The sequence below is a fragment of the Prinia subflava genome, chromosome Z (genome assembly GCF_021018805.1).
Source record: "Prinia subflava isolate CZ2003 ecotype Zambia chromosome Z, Cam_Psub_1.2, whole genome shotgun sequence".
Classification (NCBI taxonomy): domain Eukaryota; kingdom Metazoa; phylum Chordata; class Aves; order Passeriformes; family Cisticolidae; genus Prinia; species Prinia subflava.
Window position 1 is genome coordinate 5640924 of NC_086283.1, and position 23424 is coordinate 5664347.

Sequence of the window (23424 nt, forward strand, 5' to 3'; positions counted from 1 at the left end):
CACATCAGTAGTTCAAGTTTAGTACAGCAGTGGCTCTAAACTGTCGGCCTGGCTAAAAACTGTCATTTATGTTCCAAGTACCTTCAAATACTAGTCTTACGTCACTTGTTGCAGACACAGTGCCCATATTCTGAACAACCACAGTGCTCCTCTTCCTCCCATCCACAAACCAAACATCGGTGGTATTTCCTGCTTGCTTAGTGGAATCACTTGCCCCAGTCCCCTGCAAGTCTGATCCTGCTGCCTATGTATCTATGTGAGGATCACAGAGCAAACAGTTTTACCTCCTAAATTCAGAGGTTGGGCAGACATAATGTAAATCCTTTCTTAGGTTTAAACTCTTCCAAGGCTCAACCACCTTTGTCTATGACCCTTCAGACTTCTTCTCTTCTGTCAAGTTATGCTGTTTGTATCATACAAAAGTGGACTCTCAACCTCTCCTTTCCTAGAAGGGCTGAGTGGACTGGCAAACACATGGAGCACTAGGAATGCAGAGGCAAGGGTTCAACAAATCTCTGCAAGACACAGCAATACTTCGTTTGGAAAAAAACCCCAAGCAACCAACCAAAAACCCACAAAAACAAAAAAACCCACCAAACCCAGATTATTTACAGGTTTAAAAGAAATAATTTAAAAAAAAATCCAGTGTCCTGAAGACACACAGGCACATACAGAAGATTAAAAAAAAAAAGATAGAAGGGTACTTCTTATTTATTGGAAGTACTCCCCCTTGCCTAGTGGATTAAATACAGCAACATCTTGCTTTTGGGACACCTTCAAAAACTGTCATCTGCCTGCCTAGCTGATGTCTTTGGGGTGGTTCTGCACCAGCAGTTTTTCAGGGCACTCCTCACACATCCATTAATTTTTGGAACTTTTGGTAATCCCCTGCCATCCATTTCATTCCTGCAGCATCCTGATTCTGGCCTCACAACCAGCATGTTGGGGAACACCAACCAGCCCATCAGCTCTTGCTGGGCAGTTTCCAAAGAAAGAGAATACACAACTTCATTACCATATTCAGTCCCACTATGCAAAACTATTATATTATTATTACTATTCAATCAAATTTGGCTGTATCCATCTCCACAGGTACATGGGGAAGAGCTCTGGGTAGACCTGTGCACTGGCCAGTGACTAACATTGCTGCACTTGCAGGGGATTGCAGGGCTGTGCCGTCCTACAGCAGTTTGTAGTTTGATAGCAAGAGCAGGAGAAAAGGAGGAGGCATCTGTTTCATGACGGACTGACTTCCTGCTGCGCCCCTGTCACCTCTCTGAATGGCCACAGTCATCTGAGAGGGAAATTAAAGACCTTGCCTTTTATCTGCAAGAGAGGTTACAAGTCTGTTAAAACAATTTGCTGAAGGATCATTGCACTAACTCTTCGATGTGTAGATTTATGGATTTGTTCAGTGGAAGTCCCCCAGGGCCAAGTATGTAAAGTCTGTTGCAACATCAGAAAGAAAGATTCTAGTTGAAAGGAGCACAAGAAAGCGACAAGGAAAGAAACAGAAAATTCCTACTAAGTAACATAAAGGCTTGCATTTGTAATCAAGCGTCCTAATGCTACAACGTAATGATAAGAAGCAAGACTCAGTTCCAAGCTGCTGAAAGGTGGATGCACATGTGTGGTGAAAGGTCCTACTTTTCTTTTGCATTTGCCTGTCGTGAAAGGTGGATACACATCTGTGGTGAAAGGTCCTGCTTTTCCTCCGCATTTGCCTTGCTGACTCTAGTAGTGGAGTCCAAGGACTTTACAGAAGCGCCAGCACAGGCAGCAGTGCCTTGGACTTTCAGCGCGGGCAGCAACAGAAGCTTTAGGCAGGCAGCGCTGCGGTGCCGCTCACACCGTCGATTTAACTCGGCCCGCCCCGCAGAGGCGATCGCTCCGCGCTGCCAGGCTCCTGCCGGCGAGGGCGCCGCGCCGCGCCGGGCTGCGGCGGAAGTGCGGCCGAGCCCGGCTCGGGCAGCGCCGTGGCGCATGCGCGCCGCCCGGCGGCAGGGGCGGAGCTAGGCCGCGCCGGCTGCAAGATGTCGGCGCAGGGGGACTGTGAGTTCCTGGTGAAGCGGGCCCGGGAGCTGGTGCCGGGGGACCTGTGGGCGGCCAAGGCCTGGCTCATCACGGCGCGGAGCCTCTACCCCGCCGACTTCAACATACAAGTGAGCGCCGCCGCTGTCGCACACGTTCGGTACCGGTGTGCCCGCGCCCCTCCCCCGCGAGCTCGCGATGCGGCCCTGCCTGATTGACAGGCAGCTCGGCCAATGGGGGCGGGGAGGGGCGGGGCCGCTGGGTGCTGCGCTGCTTCGCGGGTAAAAAACAAAAGAAACCCCTTTATTAGAATTACTATTAGTTAAAGTACTTCTCCTGATTATAGCTGTTGTGGCAGCTTGGGTGCTTTGCATTGGACTTGACTGGGTGCTAACCCTGGTCAGAGAGCTCTTTGAATTCCAGGTTTGCAGTTTGTGTAAAACTTGAGTGTGTTCGCGGAGCCATGGGATGTTAAGGGTTGGAAGGGACTTTAGAGTTCATCTAGTCCAACCCCACTTCCGTGGGCAGGACCACCTCCCGCTAGACTAGGCTGCTCCGAACTCTCTCCAACCTGGGCTTGAACACTTCCAGAGCTGGGGCACGCACAGCCTCTCCGGGCAGCCCGTTCCTGTGTCGCACCACTTTCACACTAGAGCATTTCTTCATGATATATAATCTAAAGTTCCCCTCTTCAGTTTGTATCCATTACTGCTTGTCCTAGCACTTCCTGATGAAGAGTCCTTCTCTGACTTCTCTGTTGGCTTCCTTTAGATGCTGAAATGTTGTTAGTGTTAATAATATTAAGTATATTGTCATGCAGAATTTTATGTCTAAATTAACGTATGATTAAATAGTCTAAATGCACCTTCTAACTTCTCCAGCAAATGCTGCAGTCCTTTAATTTTCTGTTATGCAGACTGCTGTGGCAAATCAAGGGCAGTTTTTTAGAGTGGAGGAACTAATGTGATTCATAGGAGTATTTGGGAAAGCTGATGTTCTGTTCTTGCATCTTGCAGTATGAGATGTACACTATTGAGAGGAATGCTGAAAGGACAGCGTCTGCAGGCAGGCTGCTCTACGACATGTAAGTAATCAAAGCTGGAACTCTGCCTTTGTCCCCAGTGCTCCATTCATGGAATCAGCTTGGGAACGACCTCTGAGATGTTTGAGTCCAGACTACGACTAAACACCACCTTGTCAACCAGACCATGGTGCCATGCTACATCCAGTCTTTCCTTAAACACCTCAGGGAGGGTGACTCCACTACCTCCCTGGGCAGTCCCCTCCAATTCTAATTACCCCTTCTGTGAAGAAATTCCTCCTAATGTCCAACCTAAACCTCCTCTGGTGCATTTTAAGACCATGTCTTCTTGTCCCTTCGCTGGTTGCCTGGGAGAGGAGACTGACTTGGCTACACTCTCCTTTCAGGGACTTGTAGACAGCGATAAGGTCACTCTTGAGACTCCTTTTCTCCAGGCTAAACAACCCCAGCTCCCTCAGCCGCTCCTCACAGGAATCATGCTCCTGACTCTTCACCAGCTGCATTCCCTTCTCTGGACAAATAGATGTAGGAATTTCCAAAAACTTAGTGTTTTGGAAATTCTGTGTCGATAAATTAAACACAAAAGGTCTAATTAATTAGGAAAAAACTTAAAAAGGAAGGTTTTATTTTCTGTTTTGCCCAAACACATACTTTTATGGGAAGGTTTTTGTCTTTGAGACAGATTTTGATGCCATTGTACATTCCTTGCCTTAAACTTTGTTACAGGTTCGTGAGTTTTCCAGACCAACCTGCTGTATGGAGGGAGATCAGCGTTATAACATCAGCATTAAGGAATGACTCCCAGGACAAGCAGACACAGTTTTTAAGAGGTAAGGATTCCATCCTGAAGTAATCTAAAATTAGCCCTCTGATTTATCTAGTTTGGCAAGTAAATTGTTAGTTTTTCTAGCTTTGCCTGTGGATTGCAGGGTTTGGGTTTTTCCCTCAGTTCAGCCTTAGAGACTTCATTTGGTGTGTTAGGCTTAGGAAAACAAAGGGACGTGACAAGCTGATTCCCATTGCTTTGATTCTGATATGAGTAGGCTTACTCTGCCAGAACAAGATGTGCATAGAAGAGCAATTCAATAGGAAATAAGTGGAATGAGTCCTACAGATTGCAGAGAACAGTGTATGATTGTAAAAATGGCATGAATTCTTATTTATGTAGCGAGGGATATGGAAATGAATGTGCCCAGAAGAGCTTTGCATTTACTGCTGGCAACCCCAGGCAGTTTTGAAAGCAGGATTTACACCTGACAAACTATAGTCTGCTGTTGAATACGTGCTTCAGAAGCTCTAAGAATATTCCAGTTAAGAAAACATTTGATTTTTTTATGGGTTGTGTTTGTTTTTCAGAGTGAATACATAAAATATACAGGGAAAACATGTGAGTTTCTTTTTAGTGACTCAGTGGATGTTTAAATTGAAAAAAACTCTACATTTTAGTAATGAAAGTATTAATTGTAGTAGTAGAATGCAAGTAAAAAAATAAATGAACAGTTTATGAAAGCATCTTGAAATGTCAAATATTTAAGTATTAGGATTTTGAGTACCCCACTTACCCCCACTTAGCAGTTTTACTTGTCAATTCAAGTTCCTTGCACCCGAATAAACACTATTACAGATAAATATTTATTTGGTCTTCTCTGAAAGAAACAGACTTTTTTTCCAGGTATGTGTATTAAAAGCAGAAAAATGTGGATATCCTGTTTTGTTCAGCATAACAAGGTGATGTTGATGGTCTTTTATGCTTTGTCAGTCATCTTTACAATTCAGACGCAAGTTAAATGTTTTCTTTTTTTAAGGATTGTTTGAGACTCTTCCTGGCCGGGTCCAGTGTGAAATGCTCCTGAAGGCAACAGAGCAGTGCTTTAACACATTAGAAAGGGCAGAAATGCTCCTTCTACTTCTGCGGCGTTTCCCGGAGACTGTGGTGCAACATGGGGTAAGAGAAGAGAACTCATAGTAATTATTCAGGATATTGGCACTCATTGTTTTGAGATTTTCCTGAAATGTGTTTTCCTTTGCCTGAATGAGAGGATGAGTCTTTTTATTAATTGTGGCTAATAATTCAGACTGCTGTATCTTGAACTTACCACCCACAAAGGGATTGGGCAGAATACAAATGGAAGCAAATAAAACAATCCTTTGTTTTGTAAATGAAGGAATATCAGTCATATATCGCTTTCACCTGTCTGTGCATGTCTTCACTGACACAGTTTCATGCACAGTTTTTCTCTTGGTCTTGTTTTGCTATTTTCTGACATTGCTTTTCACCTGCTGTTAAGTGTGGATGGTTTAGCTATATTTGGAGACTTGCACATGCTGTTGCCGTAGAATTGTTACTGAGTTACTGTTGAACCCCACTGAGTTGCACTTCAAAAAGTTTCTAAAACCACTGGTCCAGTGTTTGATTTTCATCTCTGCTCACACAGGTAGGCCTTGGAGAAACATTATTGGATGCTGAAAGTATTGAAGACCAAGAATCTCCAGTGAATTGTTTTAGAAAATTATTTGGTAAGAAAATACTTATATTTTTATTTTACTATGGAACTTTTTAGTATGGCAAGGTCCTGAGGTCAGTAAACTTCTTTCATGATACTGTGATGAGAAAATTGCTTTAGTCAGAAGAGGCTCAGGCCGTGTTAAACTGGGCTGGCCATATGGTTCAAATTGCTCCTAGATCCATTCATGGGAGTTTCATCCTGGTATCTGGTCAGCCAGAGATGAAGGCTCTCATTGCTGATTTAGAAACCTTACCTAGGAGAAATAGAACAAAAAACCTGACAAACCTAAAGGGCTTTTTTATTTGTTTTCTATTTTAGTTTGTGATGTTCTTCCTCTCATAATTAACAACCCTGATGTACGACTTCCTGCCAGCTTGTTATATAAATATCTGAATAAAGCAGCAGAATTTTATATTAATTATGTAACTAGATCTACACAGACAGAAAGTCAATATCAAGGTAAGAATACTTTTACAAAATCAAGCTTTGTTAGAATGTGTCTTAGTATCACTGATGTCCATAAATAAAAAATGCATTGTTTTTATGTAATGTATCCCACAGACAAGGATTAACAGTAGTGTTTAGTGGTTTTTAGTTCTTTGATTCCAAAATACCAAAATGGTGCTTCAGCTGCTTAGTCATGATACTCATGATGCTTCAGCACATGGGAGATGGGACAAAATGTCCAAGATGTCCTTATCCAACCTGTCAGCTCTCTTGTACCAAGAGGCAGAAATGCATGCTGCTCCCTGTTAGCCTTCTGTGTAAAGAGTGATAACCCTGAAAGCTCTGACATAATTTTTACATGTCTTCTTCTTAAAAATGAATCAGTTTGTTTGATTTTGTTGTGAAGAGAAAAATGTGCTGGTTTTCCCAGGTTCGCAAGATTCCTCTGATATTATGTCTCCAAGCAAGCGCAGCTCTCAGAAATATGTAATAGATGGTCTCACAGAGAAATCATCCCAGATTACAGATCCTTGGGAGAGGCTGTTTAAAATATTGTCTGTGGTGGGAATGAGGTGTGAATGGCAAATGGATAAGGGAAGAAGGTAAGAAAGCTCTACTTTGATGAGTATTTCCCCTCATGGACAATTTGGCTTTTAAATTCTTAATAAGAACAATTCTCATTGAAGAACTATTTTGTGTACAAGAACATTTTGTGTAAGTTCACAGCAGCTTTTCTTTCAAGACTGTACAATGTAAAGCAAAAACATGGCTCTAGAGAGCACTTTCAAATTAGTCTCTAAAATCAACTTCTGATGATGAAATTCCTGCATAAGCACTGTAGTGCTGTGGTGTGACCTTCCCTATGTGCCTCAGTAAAGAAAAATATGGTAAATGTTTTGTGAAATTTCACTAGCATGTATTCCCAGCCTCCACTGACTTGATGCTGGGGTATATCCTCAGCAGAAACATTGATTTTTTTCATATTCACTGTGCATTGTTTTTTTTAGTTGCAGAGTCTGTGTAACATCCTGAACTCTTGTTCTCTCTCTTCCCCTCAGAAGTTACGGTGACATTTTGCATCGAATGAAAGATCTCTGCAGATACATCAGTAACTTTGATAGTGAAGCCCACATTAAATATAAGAATCAAGTAGTGTATTCCACAATGTTGGTCTTCTTTAAAAATGCTTTTCAGTATGTCAGCAACATCCAGCCATCACTCTTTCAAGGTTAGTTTCTAATGTTTCAGTTTCTGTAATGAACCCTTCGTGATTTCATTGCTAATACTTTAGAGATCTTTTCTCATTAGTCTTTTGAAACTGTCATCTCACAAAGCAACATTTATGTGTTGTTATCATTCTCTCAAGCCTTTAATCTTACCAACAGTAGTTCATAACAAATGCGTAGTGGATCAGACCGAAGATCAAGCTCTCTTAGCGTTGTGGTTTCAGCCTTGGCCAGCAGCAGCTGATTGTCTAGCAAGGAGAAGAGTAACAGCAGATGTTATGGGAAATATCCCTAAGGTTGATTCCTACTCCTCCATGAGCCTCATGTTTGTTTCTATTACTCCTCTGATTTTGTTTCTTTGAAGCTGACATTTTCCTGCTCTACACCAGTCAAAATAAGTGAAGCTATTTTTGCATTGGGAACACACAACAAATTTGTAATTAAGCAAATAAAAGCTGAATAGGAAAAGATTTCCTGACATTCACAAGCTTCCAGCTTGTCTTTCTTTATATAGTTTAAGCATAATCTTTGAGGTGTGTTTTGCACATTACACCTAATTTGTAAATTGAATGTTTAACATATGTGTGTTACCTATGAATTTTCCTATCCCCTCCCATCTGCGTTTGGCACGTATCAGATTACTTGGAATTCCTTGGATTGCTTCTTTTAGGATTGATTGGACTTTTCAGGGGTGGCCCAGAAGCTGAAGGAAGTTTTTTAAGCTCCATTGTGTTTGGAACTTACTGAAACAAGCAGCATCACAAAGAGGAATTTTCGCTTCTTAATAATGTGATAGGAAATTCCTTGCAACGATAACATTTGTCACCATAGGTAATTAGTACTTATTAATACTACAATTATTGATTCATGTTAAAATAACAGTTGTAATTCTGTGTGTTGTGGTCATAAGTTTCATCACATTCTTCTGCATGGAGCAAATGATCATTTGAGGAAGGAAGAAGTCAATACAACTGTACAAAGTGTTGAGTGATCACTTGAACAATGTCAGTAGATAAGTAAGCTCAGAGGACAATGACATGACAACTGGTATGCAAAGAACCTAGAGTCACTTTAGCAAATACAGGAACTAACTAGCTGAAAGTCAAGTTTTTTGTTCTGTCCAGAGGAAAGAAGGGTTATGGTGGGCAGGAGGTTACTTCAGGTGTGCATGTAGTTTTAGCTGCTTGATTCCAAGTTAAAGAAGAAGTAAAGAGCTAGTGAGAATGTTCCTTTCTAAGTTGCACAATTTAGTATTTCAAAGCTCACATTTTCTGACTAAACCACCAGGAAAATAATGTATACTGAGGTCATAGAGTGCAGCTCCTTTGGTGCAACTTTTCTCGTACCCTCTGTCATTTTCTGATATCAGGAAAGTACTTCCAAAACATCTTTTACTCATTTCTGCTTTAGCTTTGAAGTCCAGTGGTATTCATATCTTTTCTATCATTAGAAATTTTCCTCCTTCTCTCTGGAGGGCTTACTGTAGAAATTCAGAATCCTACATATTTTGGAAGCATGGTCATGGAGAAGAAAACTCTCCTCATCTGTGAGGATTGGATCTGTGACTCTCTTCTCATGTGAGTGGATTTGCAAGAAGCGTCTCGAGGGAAAACTTTTAAATGCATTTCTCTTAAATAATTTTTGTCTGCTTTTCTGGAGACTTGAGAAATTAATGAGGCAATTCACACCTCTCACAACTTTGAGGTTGCCTCCAGGCTTGGCAGGAGTTGCTATTTGGGCTGATGATTTTGGGAGTTTATTTATAACAGTTTCTGCTAGAAAACAATTAAAAACTCTGTAAGCTTAGATTCTAGAGCTCAGACAGAAAAACACAACACTGCTCTTTGTATGGCTGTGTAACATTCAGTACTGTAAGACAAGTTCTGCATCCCCAGTCAAGGGTAACAGTTGATTTTCTTTTGTTTTAGGACTGGAGGCTTTGGTATAAAGTGCACTGCAGTGCACTTCTGGTGCTGCAAAGAGAACATTTGTTTGGAAAGCAAAGCACTTAGCTGGCATTAATTTAAGTCAGTATGAGTAAAAGAAAAACCCATTTTTTTTCTTCTCAGATGTTAGAATTAGGCAGCCCTTATTAGGAGGTTCTGGAGTGAAACTTCCAGCATCCCAGCTGTGGTGCTTTGCATCCATGAGAAACAGATAGGAATCTTCTGCGTTATGTCTTGCCTCTATTTTCAGTTCACACAGGTTAGGTTCTGACACAGTGGAATACATGATGGTACAGGAGAGGTGATTGCAATGTGCTGTCAGTGCAATTTCAATGGTGGTATTTACTGACATGGTTATTGTGGTTGTATTTATTGATCTGTATTTGCTAGTTAGATTAGACTGGCTGTTTCTTCAAACAGGAGCTGCTATTGTAGAGAACTCCTTACACAAATCACTTTTGAGTAGATGGGAAAAGCTTAACACAAGGATTTTAATGTCAAGAGATGAAATGAATCATCCTTCTACTAAACTGTCAAATTAGTTCTTTGCAGTTATGAATGAGGCCTTAGTCTCCTATCTTCCTGCAAATATAAGAAATGCACAAACTGAAAATACTTGTTTGTACTACTGTCTTACCTGGCAGAGATTTCAGAAAGAGAAAACAGATTAAAGGATTCCTCTTTCCTTTATATTTCTCTTTGACTGAACTTTGCACGTCTATATGCAGCTTGATTGTGCAGAAGGAGAAAATGTTTTTTGGAAGGAAAGCTGTCTCAGTAGTGATCGCATATGAATGTTGTTTGAGATTAAGAAGTATTGTTCCTGTTTTATGTCTAATGAATGAAACTTAAGCACTGGGGTGTGAAATAAAAAGTACCAGATCCCACTGGATATTCTGTGACACCAGTGAAAGTACAAATTGTTTTCTGTGTTTCAAAGTGAGGCTTTTCTGTCTTTTGGGAATGAAGATGAAATCTGGCAGGTTTAAACTAAAGGTTTAATTCTGTTTACTAAAATCAGCAGGGGCAAAGCTGACACTGAATGATCCTACTAGGGAATTCTTGTCAAAAAATGCACAAACTACTTTGTGGGGTCAGTGCCTGTCAGCATATTGCTTTGTTTTCTCATGAGAAATGTTTTAAGAATATTGTTGTGCTTTGCCATATTTGTGGCTGTTAACTTCAGAGCCATTTGTGCCATTCATCTGTTGAATAATTGTACTTATGTAAAAGCAGATAGTGCTTAATCAGAGAACACCACTGCTTGAGTATATCTTGTGATTGTTCCAGAAGAAAGGGATTCAAAAATATTCAGAAGCTCTCAATCAGACTCTGGTGATGTCTGGTAAATGCACTCTGACCTTCGCTGTATGGCTGTGTTGAGGAAACCAGCTCTACCAGAAAATAGCTTTACCAGCATAGTTTAAGCAATTTAAGTGACTTAATGTAAGATTGTTTTCTGTAACATTATAGTCATTACTTCTGAAAGAAAAAAAAAAAAACCCAGCTTGCAGGCATAAGACCTGTCAGATCAATTTAGGGCAATTGTGAATTAATTTATCTTTAAATCCAGGTCCAAATGCTCCAAACCAAACTCCACTGGTTCTTCTCGAGGATGTACCCAACATCTATGGTGATGCAGATATTGATCGTAACAAACACATACACAAAAAAAGAAAACTTGCTGAAGGAAGAGAAAAAACAATGGTAACTTTTGTAGACTTTTTAATTCATAACAAAAATGGCATTGCTACTGGAATTTAGGCAACAGTGGTTTTGACAAAGATGTAAAAGACATATTTTCAGAGCTACCCTGAATGAGCTGTTTATGACCACAATTTTCAAACTTTTTTTCTCTAAAGCCAGCAAGAATAAAACCATTTCTGCAGCAGTTGCTGTAGACACATGTACTACTGTGAGTGCTTTAACTTGAAGGAGTTCAGCAGAGGCACTTAAAAAGGTAGCTTTAGCAGTCAGATGTTCTACAGGTAAATGTCCAAAGTAATAGACTTTTTAAGATTGGAATATATCTATATATCAATATATTGCCATATATCTATCTATCAGTATATCTATTGTTTTAATTATAGAAGATCACTATTTTATACAATTTCTCTGCTAGAAAGGGAGTATAAGGTTTTCCTTTGTATTGTACCACTGTGGTCTTAAACTGAGTCATAAACTATAAAGTGTGTATGTACTTCAACAGATAATCTGGCTGAAGTTCAGTGGTGGTACACCTCTTCTAACAGAGTAAATTTGTTTGGGGTACTGCTCATCACACTGTGCCACTGATTTCTTGGTAGCAAATCAGATTGGTCTAACTTTAAAACAAGCTAAGTGAAAAATCACTTAAAGCCACTTAAACTAGGACCATGGCACGTCTATATGTAACTGTTTTCATGTGTTCAGTGGAACTTCTGTGACTTTAGAGTCTTCTGAAATAGGTATAGATTAAGAAGTTAATCTTTGTGTTTTATACTGACTTCTAAGCAGAGCTCAGATGATGAGGATCCTTCTGGGAAGGCAAGAAGTCGCCATATTACAGTAAACAAGGCTGATCTTGCAAACTCCATTGAAGTGTTAGAGAGTTTCAAACTGGCAAGAGAGAGCTGGGAGCTACTCTATTCTCTGGAATCACTTGACAAAGGTAAGATAACTGTGTTTAGAATTGCATTTAGGCTTCATTGCTCTGCATAGAAATCACTTTTTTATTGTTAAAATGGAATTCCTACCATTATGAGTCCTTAAAATTGAAATTGCTTTGGGTTCTGAGTAATTCTGATAGAAGTTCCAGTAAGAAGCTTTATCGGTTGTTTTGTTTCTCAGTATTTTGTCCCTGTATTGCATTTCATTCTTGATGCATCTTTGCTAATTCACCTCCACTTCTCTTGTAGCAGTTGGTCAGTAATAGGGCTCGTAGTGCTCAGTGAGGATGTGCTGCTGATGGCTGCTTTAGTTCATGATTAAGAACATGTGTTTTTACTGTCTCCCTTTTTGATAATAACTGATGTGATAATCTTGAAAAAATATTCTCTTCTAAAAAGCAGGCGAACAGTACCACCTAGCTGCTTTTAGGTTTGTTGGACACTGAAGAGAAGCAAAATCAAAAAATAAGTGTGTAGGAAGAGAGTATCCTATATGTGGAGGATTTTATCCTCTTACTGTTTTGGTGCTATTTTTTCCATTTTTAAATTCAACTTTTTAATATATATTACTGATGTTTAACCCAAAGCTGTGAAATGTTTCATATTCTTTTTTACTTTTTCCTCTCTAACCACTTAACACAGAGTTCACCAGAATTTGTTTGTCATGGAAGACAGAAACCTGGCTTTGGTTAAGAATCTTTCTTACAGACATGATCATCTACCAGGTAAAAAAAAAAATGGTATAAGCTTATGAAAAACACCACCATTGTGTTGCTCCTCTTTCTAGTGAATAACAACTTGTTTCAGTCTTGTAAATAGTAATAATGATTAGCCAGTTTGACTGCTTATAGTGGCTACTGATTTTATGCCTTTAAGTATGACTCTTCTAGGCATAGAGCTACACTGTTTGCACCCCAAGCTTGGTACCCTGCTTTGGATATTCCTGTCCCAATAGCTGTTGTTTGAGTCCAGCTAATTTTAGCATGTGGAAAAGAAATCTATGTTGGCATTTTGACCAGTGGATATATACACAGTGTTACGGAAAATAAGAGCATTTTATTAGTCTGTCACTGCATTATATTGGAACACAATAAGAGAGAAGAATTTTCAAACAATAAAACGTTTTAACATGTCTCAGTTAACATCCATACTACTCCACAAAAATTAAGCTGAATGTGCTCTTTCCAATACCATCTACAGAAGAAAGCTTGTTCTTTATTTTTCCTTTGGGATTCTTTTATCTTTGTCTCTACTTGTGCCTGAACAAGAGCTATTTCAAGCTTTATTAGTCTGAAATAAATAAAGTAACAATTAGCTCAAGAATATAATTATTTGATTCAGTTACAAATATGATTTTGTAAACTGGCTTTTTAAAGCAGAATTTTGTTTGTCTTCTGACTGCCTTTCAAATGATTGACCCACAGTCTTGTACACAACTCATCACTGGAGATTATCAGTTTAGATTAAAATTTTGAAGGCTTCTTACTTAGACACACTCCATTTTGAAAGCTTCCTGTAAGAGAATTTTTTCTCGGTCTCTCTATCTATTGTATTAAAAGACCCTAACAGGTTTTTTAAATATTCTTTTTCAAAGGGGCAGTACAAAAAGGCAATTAGCAGCCTACATCACTTGGCAGCTCTTCAGGGCTCTCATTCTTCCCAGCAAATTACGGGACAAGGATCTTTAGAAAATCAGAGAGCACTAATCCAGTTAGCATCGTGCCACTTTGCCCTTGGAGAATACCGGGTACGTACACCATCCCACACACTGGGCCTTCATCAGCTGCCCTGTGGTTGCCATTTCTCTTTTTCCTTAGAATTTTCCTGTTAGCCTGCTTTCAGCAGGATATCGAACATAAGCCAGGGTCTACTGAAAAATCCATGCTTTGCTGGGAGAATTATACTTCCTGCCACATTAGCAGACTGTCCGTTAGCAACTCTTTATATATATATATATGTGTACAGTCTGTTTGGTAGTGAAGATTTGGGGGATTAGTTATGATTTTTTCATGGCTACATGTGTTTGAGTTGTCTGTAAATGTAACCTTAATTGAATTCCTTAACTTTACTTAGTTAACTCCTTAAATTGAGCAGGCATTCTTTTAGGAAAAGCCTTCATGTGGCAGGGGAAGGAAAAAGTAAAGGAACTTATGTGATCATCTTAAAAGAGAGTTAGTTATTAACTGACGATGTAAAAGACACCAGAACAATATTGTCTGGCCTGACCTCTGCACTTGCTGTACTTTCGCAATAGTTTTGTGGTTTTAATGTTACAGGAGTGCATGGTGGTCTGAGGTCAGTCAGTGTCAGCACTGACAATAAAGGCTCTGTCTCTTAGGATCTAACGTCATCCTAGTATTGCTGGATAAGTGCTTTTGTTCCTTCTCCTTCGACACTTTTTCACTGGAAATGTGATCGTATATTCCCACAGACCTCTTGCTTGGAAATAGTATTAAAAGATCATTGAATTTCCATCATGCTGTCACATTGCCATTTTCCTTTTTATTTTTACCATTAACAGAACAAATTTTAATAAGATATTCTAAGAATTCATTTGAAAACTTAATCCTTCAAAACAAAATAATTGTTGATTGCAGCTATATTGATCTTACCTGCTTGAAGTGAAGAATGCCTGTACCATTTTTTCACAGTTAAAATGATGTGAAAATGATATAGGCTCTCATAGGTTGTTTAGTGACAGCTAAGTCTTTTTGCTTAGCCAGACTGTACTAAGTCAACTCAAGTTCTAGCAAAGAATTTTGTGATTGTTTTTTTTTCCTTTTGTGGTGTCTGAAATTTTTAATTGTTATTAACATATCTGAATTTTTAAGAACTTTAATTTAAATTTAGCATTACCATTACCACGTCCCTTCTTTTACAGCAAACATGCGAAAAAGTGCTTGACCTCATGTGCTGCATTTTACTTCCAATACAAGAAGGAAATAAAGTACAAGAGGAGCAACCTAAAGTCAAATCGAAATTCAGGAAAGGTATGGAGTTGCTATTATCCTAAACTCAGTGTCAGATGAATTTTAGTTCATGTGTTCTGGTTGAGTATGTAATTATTCTGTATTATTATATTTTGTATTGTGAAAAGGGAAGACGTTTTTTATTCCCTCTTGGTTTTGTATTGAGGTTTTCTTGCTTGTACCTTTTAAAGTATATTGTTGGCAAAGTCCTACCACAGGAAAAGAGAAGTGAAGAAGAAAAATTTAAGTGTTTAATTTCACATTTTGAATCAGATATAATTTATATTCAGAGCTTTCTTTCCCACCTGAGATGTGGTAATTTTGGGTTTGTTTTGCTCCAGTTCAATTTCTTTCAACCTACCTGCTGTGAGACCTCTAAAGATCTGTTCTGTTGCAGGGTCTGATTTGAAGCTTTGGCCATGTACCAGTAGAGCTATCATGCCTTACTGCCTTCATCTGTTGTTAGCTTGTTTCAAGGTAAGACAGGGTCAACTGGAGCTTTCTTGTCTTTAAGCCTTGCTTACGTATCCTGAAATTCCATGGCCATATCCCAGTCCTGTGACTGAAGGGCTGTGCCTCAGTCCAGGCACATCTTACCTAAAATGGGTTTGGGGAGGGTCTTCTTTTGGAGAGGGGAGTGGAGTGTTCATAGAAGAGGGTTTGTTTTCTTTTTTTTTCTCTGTTTTAGTTTTGAGCAGAGAAGATAGAACAGACCTCAAAATTTTTGTCTCTGTTCAGACTTCTCTTATAGGTCGGTTGAGTGGATTTGGTATTTTAGCTGGAAATTTCCTACTTTAAAAAACCTACTTTAGAAGGGTATTTCATTCTGCCTTAATATATACTTTTAAAGAACTTCTGTGTTTGCAGAGATCTAGCTGAGATAAATCCTAGATGTTCTTGAAAGCAACATGTATTTCCTGATTGTCTGAATGTAATTTTTTTCCCTGAAGCTCAGAGCTTTCACAGACAGCAGAGATGATATGGCACTGGGCCACGTAGTTGTTCTGCTTCAGCATGAGTGGCCGAGGGGTGAGAACTTGTTCCTGAAAGCCATCAACAAAATCTGCCAGCAAGGAAACTTCCAGTATGAGAATTTTTTCAACTATGTCACAAGTATCCTTTCTCTAACCAAGAATGTCTTTCACACCCTGTGCTGTAGTGTTGAAAAAGCTGTTTGTTTCAACAGCAGCTCTTTCCCTGAACGATACTCTGTATTTCTTTTCGTACCATGAAAACCTCTTGTAGTAGGCTCAGTACCTAATGGACTGTAAATACAACTGCTGTCACCTGCCCTGGCACTCGAGTAGCCCTAAGTACACTGCCACTGCATTTCCATTCAGAAAAACAGCAGCAGGTCAGGCTGCTCATGCAAGTGACAGCTATCTCTTCATTACGAAATACTGGGCATTATGTACAAGACTGTTATCAAAAAAAGATGAAGTGGTACCTGTGCTGCAGAGCTGAACTATTTTGGATCTTGTTTGACAAATGCGTTGTGGATAACATGTTTGGGTTGAGTAAGACTATGAGCTATGTCAAAGTTCATGCAAAGCATGTCTGATTTATCTATTCAGATATCTGACATAAATTTTGATCATCATACATGCAAGTGGACAGTTTAATGTTTTACCTAAATAGACATCCAGCCATGGGCCTCAGGAAGTGGGGAGGTCTAACTCCTATCTGAGACAACTAAATAAGTTGTGGTGTTAAAAGGAAAGGAAAAAAAAAAAAACAAAAAAAACACCGACAAAACAAGCAGCTAAATAAGGGATTAAAACAGAAAACTAAAAAGAGTGATAAATAAGGGATTAAAACAGAAAAAAGAGTGATAATGTGCCACCATGGTGGCACTTGGCTTCAGGTGCAGCCTCAGTTTGCTCTGTTTTCATGACCTGCAGTGCAGAAAAAGGAGGTGAAACCCAGGGAATTTTGAGATCAGCCTTCTTTACCTCTGACTACACATGAGGAAACAAAAACTAACAGATGTGTTCTTCACTTTGAACAGCCATTTCTCATCAGTTTGTGGAGGATTAGGAATACATGCTGTGATTTTCTCTATCACTTTTAATAATGAGGTACTTCAGTAGCTTTTCAGTTTGACTCTCCTTTCAGCAGTGTGGCTTCAGATGCGAGGCATAAGAAAGAATGTTCTCAATCATTGTTTCCCTACTCAAATCTTTAACGTTTTCTTCAGATATTGATATGTTGGAGGAATTTGCTTATTTAAGAACACAGGAAGGAGGGAAAATTCATCTGGAACTGCTGCCAAATCAAGCAATGTTGATCAAGTAAGGATAAAAAAGCATTTACTGTTTTCTTTGGCAAAAAAAAAGGGAGTATGTTCTGGTTGTCTTTGCTTTTGTGTTATCTTCTGGATAGTTTGTCACGTCTTTGAGCTTAAATTTAAGGAGTTCAAACAAGGCCGTGGGTTTCTTTTTCTGACTTTCCTGCCAATCTGTATTCTGTTGGGGGGTTCTTCAGCTTTAATTCCTGCTTTTACAGGACTTCATTTCTGAGTGTGGCATTTGCTTTAGAGTGATTGATGTTAAAGTGATTACAGTTATGCTCTTTCAAGTAGACACTTGCACTTTGCAGGAATTCTTCAAATAATTACGCATGAGTGCAAGGTGTTGTTACTAATTTTGCTGAAGAGTAATGCTGAGCAGAAAGCACTGTTTTGCTTATTTTTGTAAACAAAATTTATGAAAGACCACTGAATGATGAAAAACTTTGGTATAAAATATAAATTAAATTACACTCCAGCTACACTCCAGTAATCTTTCTGTTACAATTAGCAGGTCATCTTATTCTGCTTAGCTTATTACAAGATGCTGAAGTGAATTATAATTTGGATTAACTTCCTAGGTGTCCTTACTTGTTCAGTCTTGACTCAAAATTATCTGCTGCAGGTTTTTAGTAGCAGAATGCTTTGGAATATCATGGTTGTTTATGAGAATTTGTAGTATTGTGCTTCTTTAAAGGGAAATGCTTAAAGTTTGTTGAAACTGCACTTAGGGTCAGTGTATTCTGGCTATTCACTAACCAGAAATGGGCTGAAGTTTTCAAAATGGGAGCCTAACATCAGAAAACAGGGTCCAAATTTTAACTGGTAAATAGATTTTCCAGAGATCTAACCAACACAAAAATGAGATACTAGGTGTAATTAAAGGATAAGTAGAAATTCAAATGCTTAAGTATGTGATGGAGAATTTTCTCTTTTAAGCTTTAAGTTTTCAAACTCTTACCCTTGCCATATCTTACTGCTTGTAACCAGCTGTATGAAAACAAGCTTCAGGGCATGCTGCACCACATATGGTGTTAAGTAATGAGCTTTGCCAGCAAGAGGGCTTAGCACTGAAGACTCCATCTGGTAACTTCTTGCCTGCTGTCTGCACTTCATTGCAGTAGTTCAGCACTGTTTCTCTTGGCTCCATTTGGTTGGTGTGGCTGCAGTTACTTTCTGTTCTCATCCCCCAGTCAGGAGGGAGGTAGCGAGAAGTGTTTCTAGTAGGACAGAATCTCTCTTTGACCTCTTCTGATCAGTGATATTTCCTCAATGATGGAAAGGCTTGTAGAAGAGAAGTCCGTTTCTTTGTGCTTACTGAACTAAAACAGTCAAATATCCTGTCCAGCTGGAAAAGCTGTGTACGGTGTCTTTTATGTGGCTGTGGAGGTCTGGAAGCATTTCATCAGAGAGCCGATGGAAGGGACAGTTCAGGGCATAGGCCACTGGTCGGAGATGATGTCTACTCCCCTGGTACTGCAGATGTTTTTTTAGCTGGACTGGCTGTGAGGCCCAGGGATGGTGTCACCCACCAGTGTTGACCTGGTTAGCTCACAGCCTCCTGCACCTGGGGTTTTTGGTAAAGTGTGCTGGTGTAGTCCTGTTTCCTGGGATGATGGTTGGTAGGCTCAGTATCTGCAGACTATTTATGTCTTTCAAAACTATCACCAGTTCTGGCTGGATGAGCTGCTGCACCATCCTCCCTTGAACTAGCAGAGACAGCTCAGATGCTGTTCATTGATGCTCAGAAAGGCTCAGAGTTTGACACAAGGAGCCAAAGATAAAGCAGTTGTTCTTTTGTCTGATCTTTTCTCAGCATAAATGTAGCAATCCTGCATCTTAATGGGTGGGAAATGTATTGCAGATATTATGTATTTTATAAGGACTGGGTTTTTTTGTTTGATGACTTACAGGTGTTTTCTCCCCAGGTGAATTCCTCATTCTTCTTCCAGTACTTTTTTCTAAGTACTTTATACTTCATAAGAAATGATACTCGTTTTTCTGAACTCAGTAAAGCAAACTGCAGTCTGCTTTTACGAAAGATGAAGTAAGATCTTAATAGTCTGCAGAGTTGTAATTGGGGCCTGCAAAATATATAGTTACAGTTACAGTTTGTAACCTTTCCCTTTGCTTGCATCCACTGTGGGAATGAGAAAGTCCATAGTTTAACTGGTGATAAAACCAGCTCATTTTGTTTGTGGTGTTAACAAGATTTGTTCTATGAGCTTTGAATCCAGCACCATCAAATGCTTTTGAACTCCCTTCTAGAAAAGCCAACATTCACATTTTATCTGATATTCATGTCAGTGTGGGCAGTGCTAGCTTGTGAGGCTAAAGAGGAAAAGAGCAATATGCAGGAAATTGATGCTTAATATCTTGCTCCTCTTTTTGATAAATCTTACTCTAATTAATCTAATTGTAGCCTGCCTAATTGCATAAACTTGATCTGAAAGCTGTGTCCTTCCTTTTACTCATATTCCCATCACATCTCTCCTTGGGGGCAAAGAAGGTTGCTTTGCAGTGAAACAAAGTATCTTGAAAGTGTAATTTTTACGCTGTGCACATGAGTATGCTTCGTTCTGCAGAGCTAAGATCTGTTTGCAGATCTTGCAAACAGTAGCAAAGACACAATTGCACAGAATCCCTTTTGCAAACATCTGCAACCAAAAGCGTCTTGCTGGTCCTTTGTATTTTCTGTTTTCCCTGTCCATTTTTGCAAATACTGGATTTACTCATGCCAAGAAATCCTGAAAAATTATCTCTTTGAATTACTTTTGTGGCTGTTTAATTTCAGGTTATTGTAGTTGTATTAGAGTGGTAAATATCCCATCTTTATTTGACATTTATAAGCTCCATATCTATTAATAAACTGTGTAGATGCTAACCCCAATGCCCACCTGTGAGATCTGAAGGTAGGCACCTAACTCAGAATTACAGAAATCCAAGTGCAAGTTTTGCTTCTCTGCTCCCTTCATAGCATCTCTGGGGGTGAATGGTGCACTCACTACTTGGGTGCCTAATAAGATTTAGGTGACATTATAAGAGACTTAGATTAAGAACCTAAACCACTCTCCTATATACCAAATTTCTCCTTTCTCATCTCCTTAGGTGGCGTATTGCTTTAGACCAAACCTGTTAGGTTATTATCTTGTTCTAGATAGCACGCAGAGATAAAAGTTCAGTTTCCTGGAGAAGACAAACTCTCTTTCAGTTGAGAAAGCTTTTGGTGGTTAGTTCCTGTGGCCCTGGTCATAAAGAGAAGGTTGCTCTGAGCAGGCATTTGTGCTCTGGCATTGTGCCATGCTCTAATAGCTGTTTTCATAAGCAGTTAGAATTTGTAAAGGTGGAAAAGTCCATCTGTGGGGTAATGAAAAGATACTTGGGCAACCTTTAACAAATACCGCCATGTACTCAACCTGGCTGATACCCGCTGTGCATGCACTCAGCTTGGGCTCACCAGCCAATCCCTTAATTCCAAGCTGTGGGCTCTCCCAGTTTGCTGACAGTACTCTTGCCAGTACTGAAGGGAAGCTGTGGTATCTGCAATGCTCCTCTGATTAAGTCTTTTGTGACCGACATGCTTCCTTGGAAGAGCTGTGACAGTTCATTGTAGTACAACTGTGTATTGGTTTTGCACCTGCTGCTGTCCTTTCTCTTGGTGTAATTGTCCAAAAATATGTGTATATATTTAGACCACAACTGTAGAACAGCCTTGCAATAGAATCTGGGGATATTTGCATGTTTGATGCCATTAGAGTCCTGCACCCCTTTGGCTGCTCGGTGGTCATACTGCTGTGTGAGCTCACCCTGGTTTTCTGTTAGTCCTTTTTTGGAGAGTTGTTTTGCACCAGAGGGGGAATTGGTGTGTGGGTGTTTGAATGCTGCTATTTGCTGTTTTTTGAAGGACCTCTAGCCCTCCCATGGGGTTACTGCAGCAGGAATTCATACCTGTGCTACAGCCCAGCATACAGACTGCTGACAGGTACCAAGTGGAAAAACCCTGCTCATAGTGTGCTGTGTATTGTCAACATGTTTTACTGCCCATGGTTTTCAGCAATTTGTTACTCAATATTTATCTTTTTTTTATTATTATTTCTTCATTTGTGCCCACATTGCCTGGCAAACCATGTTGTTCTATTATAACATTTATTTTTCTTTTTCACATAAGTTGCCAGTATCCGTGTCCTTTCAATTTAGTAATTGCTATTGAATTTAAACAATAATGTAGAAATCCTCAAAAGTCCTACTGATGTTCAGTCATATATTAGCAAGAGCATAACCCTTTATTTTCAAAATACTGGTTTCTGGATCCATTTGTAGCAACTTTTCTTCATTTAGGTTGTCCTGAATTCTGTTTTGTGTTTTACAGCTGTAATATAACACACATCTTCCAAAGTGCTGCTGGCTTGCTCTGTAGCTGTAGGTTACATATTCTCCTTTAGGCTGTAACTGACCATAGCACTCAGCTGCCAGCAATGTTTAAGATAAATAAAGACTGAAAACAGGACTTATCCCATAGCCTCTGAATATACTGGAGTGTTTTCAGTGGTTTGCTTCACTTAGCATAGCTCACCAAAGCATTGCCCAGTAGGCTTTGCCTTTTCCATGTGTTGCAAAGGTCTCTACTGTTTTGGCAGAGAAGTCTCTTCTCAAATGCCAGACTTCTTTATTTACATGAAAGTTGGGTGGTACTGTTGGTGAGGGTAATTTTGAGATGTTTCCCTTCCTTTTTCCCAGCATCTCTGGATGGGCACAGATGCCCTCACCCTTTGTTTTTTATTTTCTTTCTGTCTTTCAGTGGGCTTGCTGGGTTTGGACCAGCTCTTCCCTTCTTACCCATGACTCAGGACTCATCTCAGCTTTCTCTCTAAATTAATTTATGCTGATTCCTTCAGTAGTGTTAAGGCTCTCATTTCAGGGCATGCCTTTTTTCTTCCCAAGTAGGGCTTGCAGGTAGATGTTATGAAATCTTCATCTTATTTACCCAGTTCTGGGCCAGTGCAAGTAATGTACTTTGGTGCTGCAGAACATTAAGGACAAGATCTAGGTGTTGAGCCAATGTGAGGACAAAGAACTGTTCAGGAAAATGGCCTTTAAAAGGGCAATATCCCATAAGGTTCCCCAGGCAGCACTGCTTTAGCTTGCTCAGTAGCTCAACCTTTGTTCTGCTTGAAAATAAATCCTGAACTTGTGCTCAGAATAAATGTAACCCCTTACCTGGTGTCTAGTATCTTCATAAGAGCTGGCTTCTACTGATACAGACTTACAGCCTGGCTTGATTTGGATTTTGTGAAGTACTCACTGTGCTTTTCACTAGTCACAGCTTTATCAGTGCCCACAGGATTATAAAGCTCCTTCCTGCACTTTGACACTGGTAGAAGATGCCCTCTGCTCTTTATGATGGCACCTGTGCTCCTGGGGAAGCAAGTTCATCTTTTCACTCTTCTTTCAACCCCAGCCATTTTTAGAAGTGATTCCAGGGAAGAAGTGGCCTGGGCAGCAAAGGTAGAGAGGGAGAAAAAATTCCTTTCCCCAAGCAAGGAGAACTCTCTACTTGCTGGGTTAAGAGAATAGATTTGCCTGTTATCCAGAAGATTTGGATTATTTCCCCCTTCCGCAGTCATAGTCTAAGCAGTGAGAAGATAGACTTTTGTAGCTTCTAACTGTTGAAAGACTTGTAAGATAGTAAACATGATTTTTAAAAAATAGCACAGGCTCTTTGGTTCTCATTAAATAAACTCAGATATGGACCGTAAATATATAGTAAGTGACATGCAGTACCTTTTAAATGACCGTAGTTCACTAGATAACCATGATTTGATTTTGTCTGTCTCTTTTTCCTTCATGGCTTAAGGCACCACACAGTTACCCGGGGTATAACTAAAGGAGTGAAGGAAGACTTCCGCCTGGCCATGGAGCGCCAGGTCTCGCGCTGTGGGGAAAATCTCATGGTGGTCTTGCATAGGTTCTGCATTAATGAGAAAATACTGCTGCTGCAGACTCTTGCTTGAATGGACTGGATCCTGATGCAGTGTCTTTTACGGAGAGAGGGGAAGGATCTTCTTTGCATGAACAAGCAGCATAGCAGTGGAAAATCTCTTGTTCAGAGGGTCAAGAAGTTCCCTGTAAGTTACAAGTTCTACAGTACACAAACACTACTCAGTGTTTGTTCACTGCTTGGCTTTCTTATGTGAGTAGATCAAACTTCATAAATAAAACTTTGTTTAAGAAGTCTTTGTAATATCCTATTTGTTTGGGGGTTTTTTTCCATAGCATTATACTAAGGTGGGTGTCATAGTTCTTTCCATCTTTACACATACA

The 23424-nt window shown here is 39.7% G+C and overlaps 1 protein-coding gene across 4 annotated transcripts; it reads left to right on the forward strand.

Annotated features, from left to right (window-relative positions):
- The first annotated feature begins 1967 nt into the window (after positions 1–1967).
- Positions 1968–23348, forward strand: INTS10 (integrator complex subunit 10). 4 transcript variants are annotated; one of them, XM_063422926.1, is made up of 18 exons: positions 1968–2162; positions 3048–3115; positions 3800–3903; positions 4879–5018; positions 5509–5590; positions 5899–6039; positions 6458–6629; positions 7086–7255; positions 10773–10906; positions 11693–11849; positions 12490–12572; positions 13442–13594; positions 14729–14837; positions 15214–15293; positions 15767–15929; positions 17014–17107; positions 21008–21085; positions 22958–23348. In XM_063422926.1, exons 1-18 carry the CDS (start codon positions 2034–2036, stop codon positions 23112–23114), a joined length of 2214 nt encoding a protein of 737 aa, XP_063278996.1. In that variant the 5' UTR covers positions 1968–2033; the 3' UTR covers positions 23115–23348. The 4 variants fall into 4 exon arrangements, with proteins under 4 accessions (XP_063278996.1, XP_063278997.1, XP_063278994.1 ...); XM_063422927.1 differs by having other exon boundaries at positions 1970–2162; positions 11696–11849; XM_063422924.1 differs by lacking the exon at positions 21008–21085 and having other exon boundaries at positions 1978–2162.
- The last annotated feature ends 76 nt before the right edge of the window (positions 23349–23424 follow it).